The 12452-nt window shown below is 43.1% G+C and overlaps 1 protein-coding gene across 1 annotated transcript; it reads right to left on the bottom strand.

Moving 5' to 3' along the window:
- Positions 1-3672: 3672 nt before the first annotated feature.
- nog3 (noggin 3) lies at positions 3673-5575 on the bottom strand. Its single transcript, XM_046351981.1, has one exon. It carries the CDS (start codon positions 4825-4827, stop codon positions 4156-4158), a length of 672 nt encoding a protein of 223 aa, XP_046207937.1. The 5' UTR covers positions 4828-5575; the 3' UTR covers positions 3673-4155.
- Between the last annotated feature and the right edge of the window lie 6877 nt (positions 5576-12452).

Raw genomic sequence — 12452 nt, 5'->3', positions numbered from 1 at the left:
TTCAACCTCTCTTTCATATCGTCTGAGATCCCCAAGGATTGGAAAGCTGCCGCAGTCATCCCCCTCTTCAAAGGGGGAGACACCCTGGACCCAAACTGTTACAGACCTATATCCATCCTGCCCTGCCTATCTAAGGTCTTCGAAAGCCAAGTCAACAAACAGGTCACTGACCATCTCGAATCCCACCGTACCTTCTCCGCTTGGCAATCTGGTTTCCGAGCCGGTCACGGGTGCACCTCAGCCACACTCAAGGTACTAAACGATATCATAACCGCCATCGATAAAAGACAGTACTGTGCAGCCGTCTTCATCGACCTCGCCAAGGCTTTCGACTGTCAATCACCATATTCTTATCGGCAGACTCTACAGCCTCGGTTTTTCGGATGACTGCCTTGCCTGGTTCACCAATTACTTTGCAGACAGAGTTCAGTGTGTCAAATCGGAGGGCATGCTGTCGGGACCTCTGGCAGTCTCTATGGGGGTGCCACAGGGTTCAATTCTCGGGCCGACTCTTTTCTCTGTGTATATCAATGATGTTGCTCTTGCTGCGGGCGATTCCCTGATCCACCTCTACGCAGACGACACCATTCTATATACTTTCGGCCCGTCATTGGACACTGTGCTATCTAACCTCCAAACGAGCTTCAATGCCATACAGCACTCCTTCCGTGGCCTCCAACTGCTCTTAAATGCGAGTAAAACCAAATGCATGCTTTTCAACCGATCGCTGCCTGCACCCGCATGCCCGACTAGCATCACCACCCTGGATGGTTCCGACCTTGAATATGTGGACATCTATAAGTACCTAGGTGTCTGGCTAGACTGCAAACTCTCCTTCCAGACCCACATCAAACATCTCCAATCGAAAATCAAATCAAGAGTCGGCTTTCTATTCCGCAACAAAGCCTCCTTCACTCACGCTGCCAAGCTTACCCTAGTTAAACTGACTATCCTACCGATCCTCGACTTCGGCGATGTCATCTACAAAATGGCTTCCAACACTCTACTCAGCAAACTGGATGCAGTCTATCACAGTGCCATCCGTTTTGTCACTAAAGCACCTTATACCACCCACCACTGCGACTTGTATGCTCTAGTCGGCTGGCCCTCACTACATATTCGTCGCCAGACCCACTGGCTCCAGGTCATCTACAAGTCCATGCTAGGTAAAGCTCCGCCTTATCTCAGTTCACTGGTCACGATGGCAACACCCATCCGTAGCACGCGCTCCAGCAGGTGTATCTCACTGATCATCCCTAAAGCCAACACATCATTTGGCCGCCTTTCGTTCCAGTACTCTGCTGCCAGTGACTGGAACGAATTGCAAAATCGCTGAAGTTGGAGACTTTTATCTCCCTCACCAACTTCAAACATCAGCTATCCGAGCAGCTAACCGATCGCTGCAGCTGTACATAGTCTATAGGAAAATAGCCCACCCATTTTCACCTACCTCATTCCCATACTGTTTTTTATACTGTTTTTATTTATTTATTTTTCTGCTCTTTTGCACACCAATATCTCTACCTGTACATGACCTGATCATTTATCACTCCAGTGTTAATCTGCAAAACTGTATTATTCGCCTACCTCCTCATGCCTTTTGCACACATTGTATATAGACTGCCCATTTTTTTCTACTGTGTTATTGACTTGTTAATTGTTTATTCCATGTGTAACTCTGTGTTGTCTGTTCACACTGCTATGCTTTTATCTTGGCCAGGTCGCAGTTGCAAATGAGAACTTGTTCTCAACTAGCCTACCTGGTTAAATAAAGGTGAAATAAATAAAAAAAATATAAAAAAATGTAATGCCAGCGCGTTGTTGTAATGGTGTACAATATTGGTGCTGTAGTAATGAACATGTATCACATAAATAATTAAACAAGTTGATTGGCTGTCTTTTTCCTGTGTTATTCCAGTAAAGAGATTGGATGTCGTTCTTAGGACACTCATATTGATATAGTATAATATATTATTGATAAAGTATAACCACATACTATGTCCTCTACTTTAGTTTCAGAATCCTTGTTTGATTACTTTGGGCCAATACGTCCACACATGAGCATTTATGCTGCTGCAGAAAACTGCTGAAATTAAGAAAAAAACTAAAATGTCTGGACGAAAGCTGGAAAACTTAAGTTGCACTTGTTTGAAATATTCAAAGGTGTGTCTGGGCTTTAGGCACCTCTTAAAGCAGGCGTACACTAAGCACACTGACATATAGACAAATACACAAGTCCCTGGCAGGCCACTAGTGTCTCTACAAATTCATCTCGCTCACCTTTCCTGAAACCACTTTTACAGTAAAATATACAGTATATTGAATTAGTAAAAGACTCCAGCAGTAGCTTTCATCAAGAGGTAGTGTAATGGAATGAAGCAGTGTTGACCAAATCAGACCAGGTCCTGCTCTTGCTTATGTTAAATGAGCAGTGCTCCTGGCTTGGGATTCAGATGGCTTCCATTTCCTTTACTTCACACATAGTATACCTGAATTTGAACAGTGAATTCCAAAAATTCTGATTGAATGAAAGATTGGTGTGCTGTGCCCAACTTCATGGTCTTTATGCAAGAAGTCTGTAGGGTTGTAAGGGCAGATTATGGAAGAGAAAATCCGACATTCACTGAGAGTATAGTCTCTTGATATTTCATTCAATTTGTATCAGCAGCAGAGGTCACAAGTCATGGTTTGAAAAAGATTGAGTCGGATTTCCCCATTGGGCATTCTCATTAGACAAGCAGTTTTCTGATAGAATTCCCACTTACTGAAAGTAGTCTAGATAGTTCATTCATTTTGGAGCAGTAGCAGAGGTCACAGGTTTGAAAAAAGACTGCTTTCAGTGAGAGTTAATTTCTCTTCTCTCAAAACTGTCACCGGGTGAGATGAGAAACTGTCACCGGGTGTGATGAGAATGGTCATTGGGACTAAGCTGTATGTCCTTTGTTTAAATGGAACACCATCCTACCAATGTTTAGGCTATTATAGTGTAGCATGCCTCTGTCTACCAAGGGGTCTGGACCTTTCTGGAAGGTAGCCTAGTGGTTAAGAACGTTGGGTCATTAACTGAAAGGTCGCTGGTTCGAATCCCTGGGCCAACTAGGTTAAACAAAACATTCTGTTGATGTGTCCTTGAGCAAGACACTTAACCCTAAGTTGCTCTGGATAGGAGTATCTGCTAAAATAAATAAAGAATGAGGTAGTGACCTTGCCATATATCTGCAGGATTGTTGGTTCAAGGCCTTTGGAGTTTAAGTTAAAACCAATGTCTTGCCATCTGCGGTTGGAGGAGAGCCACCAGGAAAAGGGCTGAGGAGAATAGGGCAAGTGAATCATCAGTGAACACAGAGAGCATCTACTGAGTGGAATAAGGGAACAAGGGAAGAGGACCAAGAGGTGCCAATATCATGTAGCTACAGGGCAGATGTTGAGTGCATAAAGGTGCCATGTGAGACATGTATACGTGTGTGGTCAGCAGCTGAATAATCAAACAGTACACTTTCCCTAAACTTTTCCTCCACAGGTCTGCATGAGCTGTAAGGCCCATTTCTTCCTGTTTTGAAACAGTCCAAAAAAAATCTGGCAAATTGAGGACAAAGGAGATGTAAATCAAAGATGGAACACATTTTTCTAACAAAACAAAACTCCTTCCAAAGACTCATTTGAGTGGTTTTATTTTAACTGGCAATGACTACATGAACAGAGAATAAATAGCCTGGTAGTTACTGTTATTTTACATGGTTTACCCACAATTGTCCCTTTATTTAGTATCACAAGCTGACTTGACATTTTGGCTAATTTTGACACAGAGGTCCATAAACCACTTATTTTCTTCACAAAGAATGGAACATATCTGTAGTCCTTCAATAACAGTATTTTAATGCTTCACAATGCGAAGTGCTCTTCTTCAGTATAAATATAAAGATACATCACATCCAAGATATGTTCAACAAATACAGTAGATGCTGGTTATATAATAATAATAATAGTGACCTTTTTTTACAAAGTTTGTCATCATAAAATAAAATGGGACCACATATACATAAAATATACATTCTTGCACTTGACAGTGCATATAAAAATAACCATGTAACTATGATTTTTTTAATGAATCTTTTTAGAAATAATAACAATACAAAAAGATCATTTCAGTTTATTTCAGTTCGTGCAGGAGCATTTGCACTCAGATATAATGGGGTACTGAACTGGTATCCAAGCGCATTTCAGACCTCCTTTTCTCTGCAGGCACCTCCATCGTAAGATCGTAAAATGGGCCGATTTGGCAGGTTTGCAAACCATCCCTTCAGGGACGGAACAAGAACGCTTATTGTAGCAGCTCCCCACCTTCACGTAGCGCGGCCAGAATCTGTTCCCGAGGTCGTTCCATGTATAAACAACTGGACAGAAGGCGTAAGACCACAGCCACAGTTGCAGCCTTCTTCTAAGTTTTTTACTGGGCTTGTGCTTCTTGCCGTGCTGGATCTCAAACTCCATGGCTTTGATCTCCTTGGGCATCGCGCCGGACGGCTTCTGACGTAATTCTGAATCGCTCAGGTCCTCGTTGCCCGAGTACTTGTCCTCTGGCGGGGTAATGGACATGAAGTGTGGGTCGAAGTGACTACCCAGGGTGGATCTGAGTTCGGTCTCGTTCAGGTCCCGTTCTTTTGGATCCAGGACAGGGTCTGGGTCCTCTTTGAGCTCCACTATGGGGAGAGTGTCGCTGGGGATGGGACGGAGGAGGTAGTAGTGTTGGCACATGCCCTCCTCAATCCTTAACCCGAGGGACAGAACCAGCATGGACATGGCCAGAAAATAGTACGAGTTATCCATATCTCAAGTAACAATAGTTCCAAGTTATATATAGAATATAAAAAGTCTAATCCTTAGAGGTTTGAAATTATCATCCGTTTTCCCCCGAGGGAGAGAGGTTGCGTGTGGATAAGTCACGATGCGCCCCGTAGTCCAGCGCACGTCGTCACGCACGCGCTCGACCCGGTGATCACGTCGTCACGCACGCGCTCCACCCGGTGATCTGTTAAACTCCACGAAAAACTTGCTCTCAGGAAGTTTCAGCTGGCTGGAGCCTATTCACCATAGCAACCGGCAACTGCAGTCAGAGAGGAAAGTTGACGCGCTGAGCCAGTGGAGAGTTTCGCTGCGTAACTTGAGTCCATGACACGCGTCTAACTGGTTAGAATGAAGTCCTTCACTTTAACAAGACGGCAAAACGCACTTTCAAAGCACTTTCAACGAAAAGGTTGAACCATACCCATTAGTGTCAGAAGCATGAACCGACTTGGCTGCATTTCCCCTGGGCTTTCCCGTGCATAAAATGCGTCAGGTCCTGGTTTCTCTGTTTTCTCACTAGTCTCAGTGTTGGGTCCTGTTGGTTTCTAGGTGTCCGCATGTTGTCTGGGGCTAGGCGATGCACTGGTCAGTGCCGGACGCCAAACTGAGCCGCATCTGGCTCCGACGATATATCCACGCGCGCCGTGATGTAATCCTTCAGACTACACCTCCCTCTCTCTCCCTCTCTGTCAATTCAATTGAAGGGCTTTATGTCTCTCCCTCTATCGCTCTCTCTCATATCCCTCTCTCTCCCTCTCTGTGGGTCTCTGTGCTAACCAAGAGGCTGGGGGCCAAAAAGACCCTACACCTCCCACTCTCCATCTCGCTTTCCCTCCTCCTTTTTCCCGGGGGAGGCGAGGCGTTTGGGGGGAGTCCGGCTCCCCACCACTAGTAAAACGCAGACATGAGTAGCCCATATCTCTCTAACTTTATTTACACAAACTTTATTAATGCATGTTCATAATAAAAATAAATATGACATGCACCCAAACCTGGCGCATTAAATTCTAGTGCAATAACACATCATTTAAAAAAATGGCTGATTCGTCTCATAGATTAGAATAGGCCTACCAGCGGTGTCATAAATCAAGCGACAGTTCAAGTTCAACAGCGGAGGTGCCGAGAGCCTTCTCTTCTAGACAGACAAACTGCGAGTTTTTTTTTTTACGAGGGCGCCTGTCCTGAAGACGGCTGGTGCCAGAGCGATGTTTATTTTATAACTCTCTCCAGTTAGATGCTCTCAACGTGTGTTTAGACTTATCCAGGACGGAGGAGAGTGAGCAAAGTAGGCTTCTCCATTTCATTACCAATATTATTTATCCTTTTTATTGGACAAGGAAGCCTCTATAGATTTTTTCTTCTTCAGTTCAGGACACAAAGTGAAACAAAGTGTTTAATTGACAGAAACACGACTTAATTCATTAGGGTCAGGCGGGACTTTTAAGGAGGGAAAAGGTGACAAAGTATACCAGGCTGACATTGTAAAATCCTTTATAGGCTCAGTTAATTCCGGGGTCTAATAAATGAACGGTAGAAGCAGAGAAAAGTACTTAAACGGTCACAATTCAATTAGTCAGACGGACTTCCACGGAGCCATGCGCCAGGCTTGGCTCGCGCTGCCTTCTCTCGCCAAAGGCAAACCATTGGAATGTTTGCGCATGTAGTAAAGGTTGAATTATGGCCCAGATAAAAAACAACTCTTGTCTACGACGCTAATGCTAAAAAGTCCAGCGCCCAGATAAAGGGGCGTCTGTGCTCTCTCGGCTCAACCGCACGAGACATGGACAAATAAGTCCTAGAATGTCAGGAACTTGTTTTAGTTCCAACTGCGAGGGCTGCGGCGACCTGACCGCGGGAATTAATAGCGTTATTTCATAGTGACAACTTGCTGACACAATGTAGTACGCTACTAGACAGGCCCTGCCACACTCACCTAGTGTGGTGATAGTGGATACATTGTATAGGCCTATACATTCTAGATTTCTAATCAACATTTTCTAATCATTGATGTCTCAAACGAATGAATGCAAATTATGGGAATTAATTTGCATTCATTTGCAACTTTTTTTCACCTTTTTATACTATTTGACTAGGCCACCAGCATACATATCAACTGAGTCACTTTCTACAGGAAGAACTAGAGAACCAATCTCCCAATGTTTTTTTTTTGCAGCCCAACCCCCTCTCTTCCTCATTCACTTTTTAAATTGACCTTGGCCTAATTTTCTGGCCTAGTAGTGTGACAGTATGTGAAGGGAGGCAGGCGCCAGTGATAGCCTATCTCTCTGTACAAAGGAAGTTAAGGGCAAAACGGTGATTCTCAGATAAGGGTCTTTCCTGTCAGGCTGCATAGGGACCCTGTCTATGCCACCATGACAAAGTGGCCAAGCGTCTCACGAAACCTACTGACCCCAAGGGGAAAATTGAAGTTTAATTCAGATTCATGACTGTACATTAGTGAGTGGCCTATGCACCTAACACGGAACCCAAACCAGCTGTGCCCGTGCACCATCGTCCATAAATATACTTTGTCCCCCCACACCAAATGTGATCACGACACACAGATTAAAATATCAAAACAAACTCTGAACAGGTCTTGGGGACAGGTCGAAAAGCATTAAACATTTATGACAATTTAGGTAGCTAGCTTGCACATTTACATTTATGTCATTTAGCAGACGCTCTTATCCAGAGCGACTTACTTGCTAGCTAATTTGTCCTATTTAGCTAGCTTGCTGTTGCTAATTTTGTCCTATTTAGCTAGCTTAGCTAATTTGTCCTATTTAGCTAGCTTGCTGTTGCTAGATAATTTGTCCTATTTAGCTAGCTTGCTGTTGCTAGATAATTTGTCCTGGAATAGAAACATTGAGTTGTTATCCGACAATTAATCAACACATAAAACGGTCAACCGAATCGTTTCTAGTCATCTTTCTTCCTTCTAGGCTTTTTCTTCTCTTGACTTTATATTGTGATTGGCAACTTTCATAAATTAGGTGCATTACCGCCACTGACCTCGTTCGACTTTCAGTTACCCACGTGGGTATAACCAATGAGGAGATGGCACGTGGGTACCTGCTTCTATAAACCAATAAGGAGATGGGAGAGGCAGGACTTGCAGCACGATCTGCGTCACAAATAGAACTGACTTCTATTTTAGCCCTTGGCAATGCAGATGCTCTTTGGTGTGCGTGAGCAGTGTGGGTGTAATAATTGAATAATATAGATTTCTAAAACCATTTTGCAACGCGAGCTGTGTAGTCAGCCTGTTAAAGCTAGAATCCTTAATTGAAACAATAACAAAGCCACACCCCGCCTCTGTTTTGGTAAAAAGCTGAGGGATGGGTCTTGAGAAATGTAACCACTCTCAAATTCATAGGCAGAGCTATGGATGCAAGGACTGGTCATTCATGATATCAACATTATAGTTTTAACCATGTTTTGAGGCTTTACATTGTCATTGTTTACAAACATTGGAGTAAAGCTTATGGGGGTTATGGTGTTGAACTGAGCTGTTTTTAGTGCTCTGCTCCCAATTTTGGCTAAACTTTTGAATGATTTCAATCTCTTATTTTAAATCCTCATAACACGAACAACAATTTCAGGCATATCTACATCCGTTATGGATCGACTAAAAATAGTCCTCCTAAAACAAGAAGAACATCTCACATCGACAACGTGGTCCAGGCTAGGCCAGTTAGCCCTGCTAATTCAGCCAGCTCTACTAACCCAGTTAGCCCTGCAAGCTCCTGACACCAAGAGTCTGACATGACAACCTAAACTACAACCAGAACCAAGGGATTTTGGAAGCAATCTCTGTCATGCGGGCAGACTTTTCCACTAAACTCGAAGGTGTCCGAACAGGGATTAGTGAGGTTAAACGTGACCTTCAAGCCTACGCTTGGACGAAGCAGAAGAAGACATTAGCATGGTGGAAGATACCGTCATCACTGTCAAAACCACGACCGAAAAGTTGGAAAACAGGTGGCAGACCTTACTTCAAAACTAAGCTCGCTCGAGAATCACCACAGGTCTAATTTGAGACTAGTTAATCTACCCGAAAAAGTGGAAAATGGCTTCCTGAGGCATGTGGGCCTGACACCTTTCCAGACCTCCTGCGCATTGAACGAGCCCATCGGCTTCCGGCTCCTACAGGACCAAGTAACCACCCGTCTCCTCTGATCCTTATCATGAAGTTTCTCAACTTTCATTACAAAGTCTGAGTGATGCGGAACGCCAGGGCTAAGGGCAATGTGATGTATGGGGACCAAGAGATCATGTTCTTCCCTCACCTATCCGCGGACCTGCACCGAAAAAGAAAAGGCTACGACGGGGTCAAATGCCAGCACAGGTCCCTCAACATTGCCTATGGAATAGTCTTCCCAGCTAAACTACGTCTGATTTACAATGGACAGTCACACGTGTTTGAATCTCCCTCTCAAGCCGAGGCGTTCATCCGTGGCATACAACGTGAATCTTCTTCCTAGTCATGTTGCCGCTGTGAAGTTTACCACCACTCTGGACTACGGATAATTTAACCACCTTGGATTATGTGACTGTTGGCAAGCTAACTAACATTAGCCAATGTATTAGCTGCTACTGTAGTACTGTAGCTAGCATAACAGTTAAGTGTATAATATGGCGAGCTAGCCCACTCAGTTTCCTTATATTATTTGTAGCCTGTATGTGCTCATCAGTTAGCTCAGTTTCATCTATATGACATGTTTAAGTTTACTTTTGTTATATTGATAATTCTCTTCCATTGGATTACATAAAACACTGTAAAATGCCGGCAAAGATGTTTAGCTCGTGTCAACGGACTCACAATGTCTAACTTTACCTCGCTTATTTAGCCATTGAGCCAGCCTTAACACAGTGGGACCTTATTCATTCATCCTGCACCATGAGAAGCATCAGGACTACTTTATATGAACACTCAAGTTTCGATCATATGCTTGAACTAAAATTATTGATAGTCACTTGCAAGCCTGACATCGACATCATGTGCAAAGGGCCTTTGGGTAACATAGCACATTTTCAATGGTATCTCTTTTACTCACTTAGCCTGTTCATTTCTGATCTTTGATACTTTTTTTGGTTTATAATCTTACAATGGTATGCTACGTTAACACTATATGTATGGGACATTTTGGTAGCTACTAGCAGCAGACCCTATGTTGTGGATCATCTACCACTATTTTGTACTGTCCATACTGTAACATTAACATTACTGTTTTAGGTGAAGCTATATTTTGCTACTTTTCAAATTAATACTACGTGATATTTCACATATCATCTTGCTAGATATGCCTTTTGTTTTGTTTTTGAGGAGTAATGGCCAAGAGAAGACAGGATACACTTTGTTTTGTTTAACGTCACTTAGGTTAGTCTGCTCCATTTAATGAATCAGTCGTCCACCGGGCTGCACTCTACGATTAGGGGGAGGTGGGAGAGGAAGCGTTGGGTGTCTCGGGTAGGGAGACAAGGGAATGGGGTTCAGTGTTTTACTATTAGGATAGATTTATGTTTGTTTGTTCCAACAGATCTTTACATATTTTCCTCACTACAAAATATGCATGGGGTCCTTGTGGTTACTAAACATTTTAGATATGCCTTTATGATATAGCTTATTCCATGTTTACATATTTGGTTAAACTACTTCAAATGTAAAACTGAAATGTACTTTGTGGAATGTCCGTGGTGTTTGTAAATGATCCAAGCTTAAACAGGTTATTACTAGGCTTAAACAACTTAATTCATTTGCCTCCCAAGTGGCGCAGTGGTCTAAAGCACTGCATCGCAGTGCTAGCTGTGCCACGAGAGATCCGGGTTAGAGTCCAGGCTCTGTTGCAGCCGGCTGCGACCGGGAGTCCCATGGGGCGGCTCACAATTGACCCAGCGTCGTCCGGGTAAGGGGAGGGTTTGACGGCTGGGATATCCTTTTCTCATTGCGCTCTAGCGACTCCTGTGGCGGGCTGGGCAAGCTGACCAGGTTGCCAGGTGTACGGTGTTTCCCCCGACACATTGGTGTGGCTGGCTTCTAGGTTAAGTTAGCATTGTGTCAAGAAGCAGTGCGGCTTGGCTGGGTCGTGTTTTGGAGGACGCACGGCTCTCAACCTATGTCTCTCCCGAGATCGTACGGGAGTTGCAGCGATGTGACAAGACTGTATCTACCAATTGGATACCATGAAATTGGGGAGAAAAAGGGCTAAATAAAAAAAGACAACTTCATTCATCTATTGTGTTCTTACAAGAAACTCACTTGTTGAAGGATGAACTACTTAAAGTAGTTCAGGAGATGGCAAGGGCAAGTAATAGCATCCTGTTTCTCCTCTCATTCTCGTGGTGTTATATTTTTAATTCACAAATCTGTTCCGTTTCAAGTGGATAATACGATAACTGACACAGCTGGTAGATACATTTTGATACAGGGAACTATTTTGAATGAGCATATTCATCTGGTTAATATTTATGGTCCCAATGATGATTATTGCCTCCCTTCCTGGTAATGTCCTAATGGCAGGGGATTTTAATTGCACTCTTGATCCTCATTTAGATCGCTCCTCTGGTTTTGACACTTCCCAATCTCAGAGCATAAAGAAATTACAGCATTTCATAAAGGAATTAAATCTATGTGAACCTTGGAGGTCTCAGAACCCAAGTATCATGTTACTCGTCAACATTTAAATCAGATTCTTGGATATACTACTTTTTAGTTTCTTGCTCATTGTAGCAGGAAGTGGATATGATAGTATTGTTCTAAGTGACCATTCCCCTGTGTCATTATTCTATAGGGATACAAAACTAGTAAAAGGATCCTCTAGATGGCGTTTGCATCCGAGGTGGTTACAGGACACAGACTTCTTACATTACGTTGGAGTGGATATAGATGTTTATTTGACATTGAACACTGACCAAATGTCAGCGAGTACCAGATGGGAGGCTTTCAAAGCATATATTGCAAATGATGGCAAATGATAGGATTTACCAGTTTCAAATCAATTCAATCTGAAAATGAGAGGGATGGACAGCAAAATCAGAGAATTGGGGAGGAAAGCTTTTTTGGATAACTCAGTAAAAGTAAATAAGGAATTATTACTTCTAAAAGCTCAGTATGAAGAACTCTCCACCTCAAAGGCTGCAAACAGGTTAACGAGTCTGAAACAGTCTTTCTATAATCAAGGTGAAAAACCTGGTAAATTGCTGGCCTGGTGGATGAAGAAGTTAAATTCAGACAGAGCCATTAATGTAATTCATCATTTACAAGGACAATTATCAATGGATCCTGTAGAAATAAACCAAACATTTGCTTCCTACTACAACACACTTTACAACTCCGAATCTCTTGAGAACAGAAGGCACAAAATTGGATCTGGAAAAGGAATGCTGTTGAAATATCTGATGCTATTTCCAATATGAAGGGAGGTAAAGCGACAGGTCCAGATGGGCTCCAAATGGATATTTATAAGACATTTAAGGTCAAACCTCTAAGTCCACTTTTGGATGTGTATGCTGAATCATTTCAGCAAGGTTTCCCCCCCTCTTGAAGGAGTGCTATAATGACTCTCATTCTGAAGCCTGATAAATCCCCAACAAAATGTGAAAGTTAC

This window comes from Oncorhynchus gorbuscha, linkage group LG06 (genome assembly GCF_021184085.1).
Source record: "Oncorhynchus gorbuscha isolate QuinsamMale2020 ecotype Even-year linkage group LG06, OgorEven_v1.0, whole genome shotgun sequence".
Taxonomy (NCBI): domain Eukaryota; kingdom Metazoa; phylum Chordata; class Actinopteri; order Salmoniformes; family Salmonidae; genus Oncorhynchus; species Oncorhynchus gorbuscha.
This window is presented reverse-complemented; position numbering and strand designations above follow the sequence as displayed.

What these genes read in the sequence shown, in the direction of transcription:
- nog3 (XM_046351981.1), bottom strand. Translation starts at nt 4,827, where the DNA reads ATGGATAACTCGTACTATTTTCTGGCCATGTCCATGCTGGTTCTGTCC.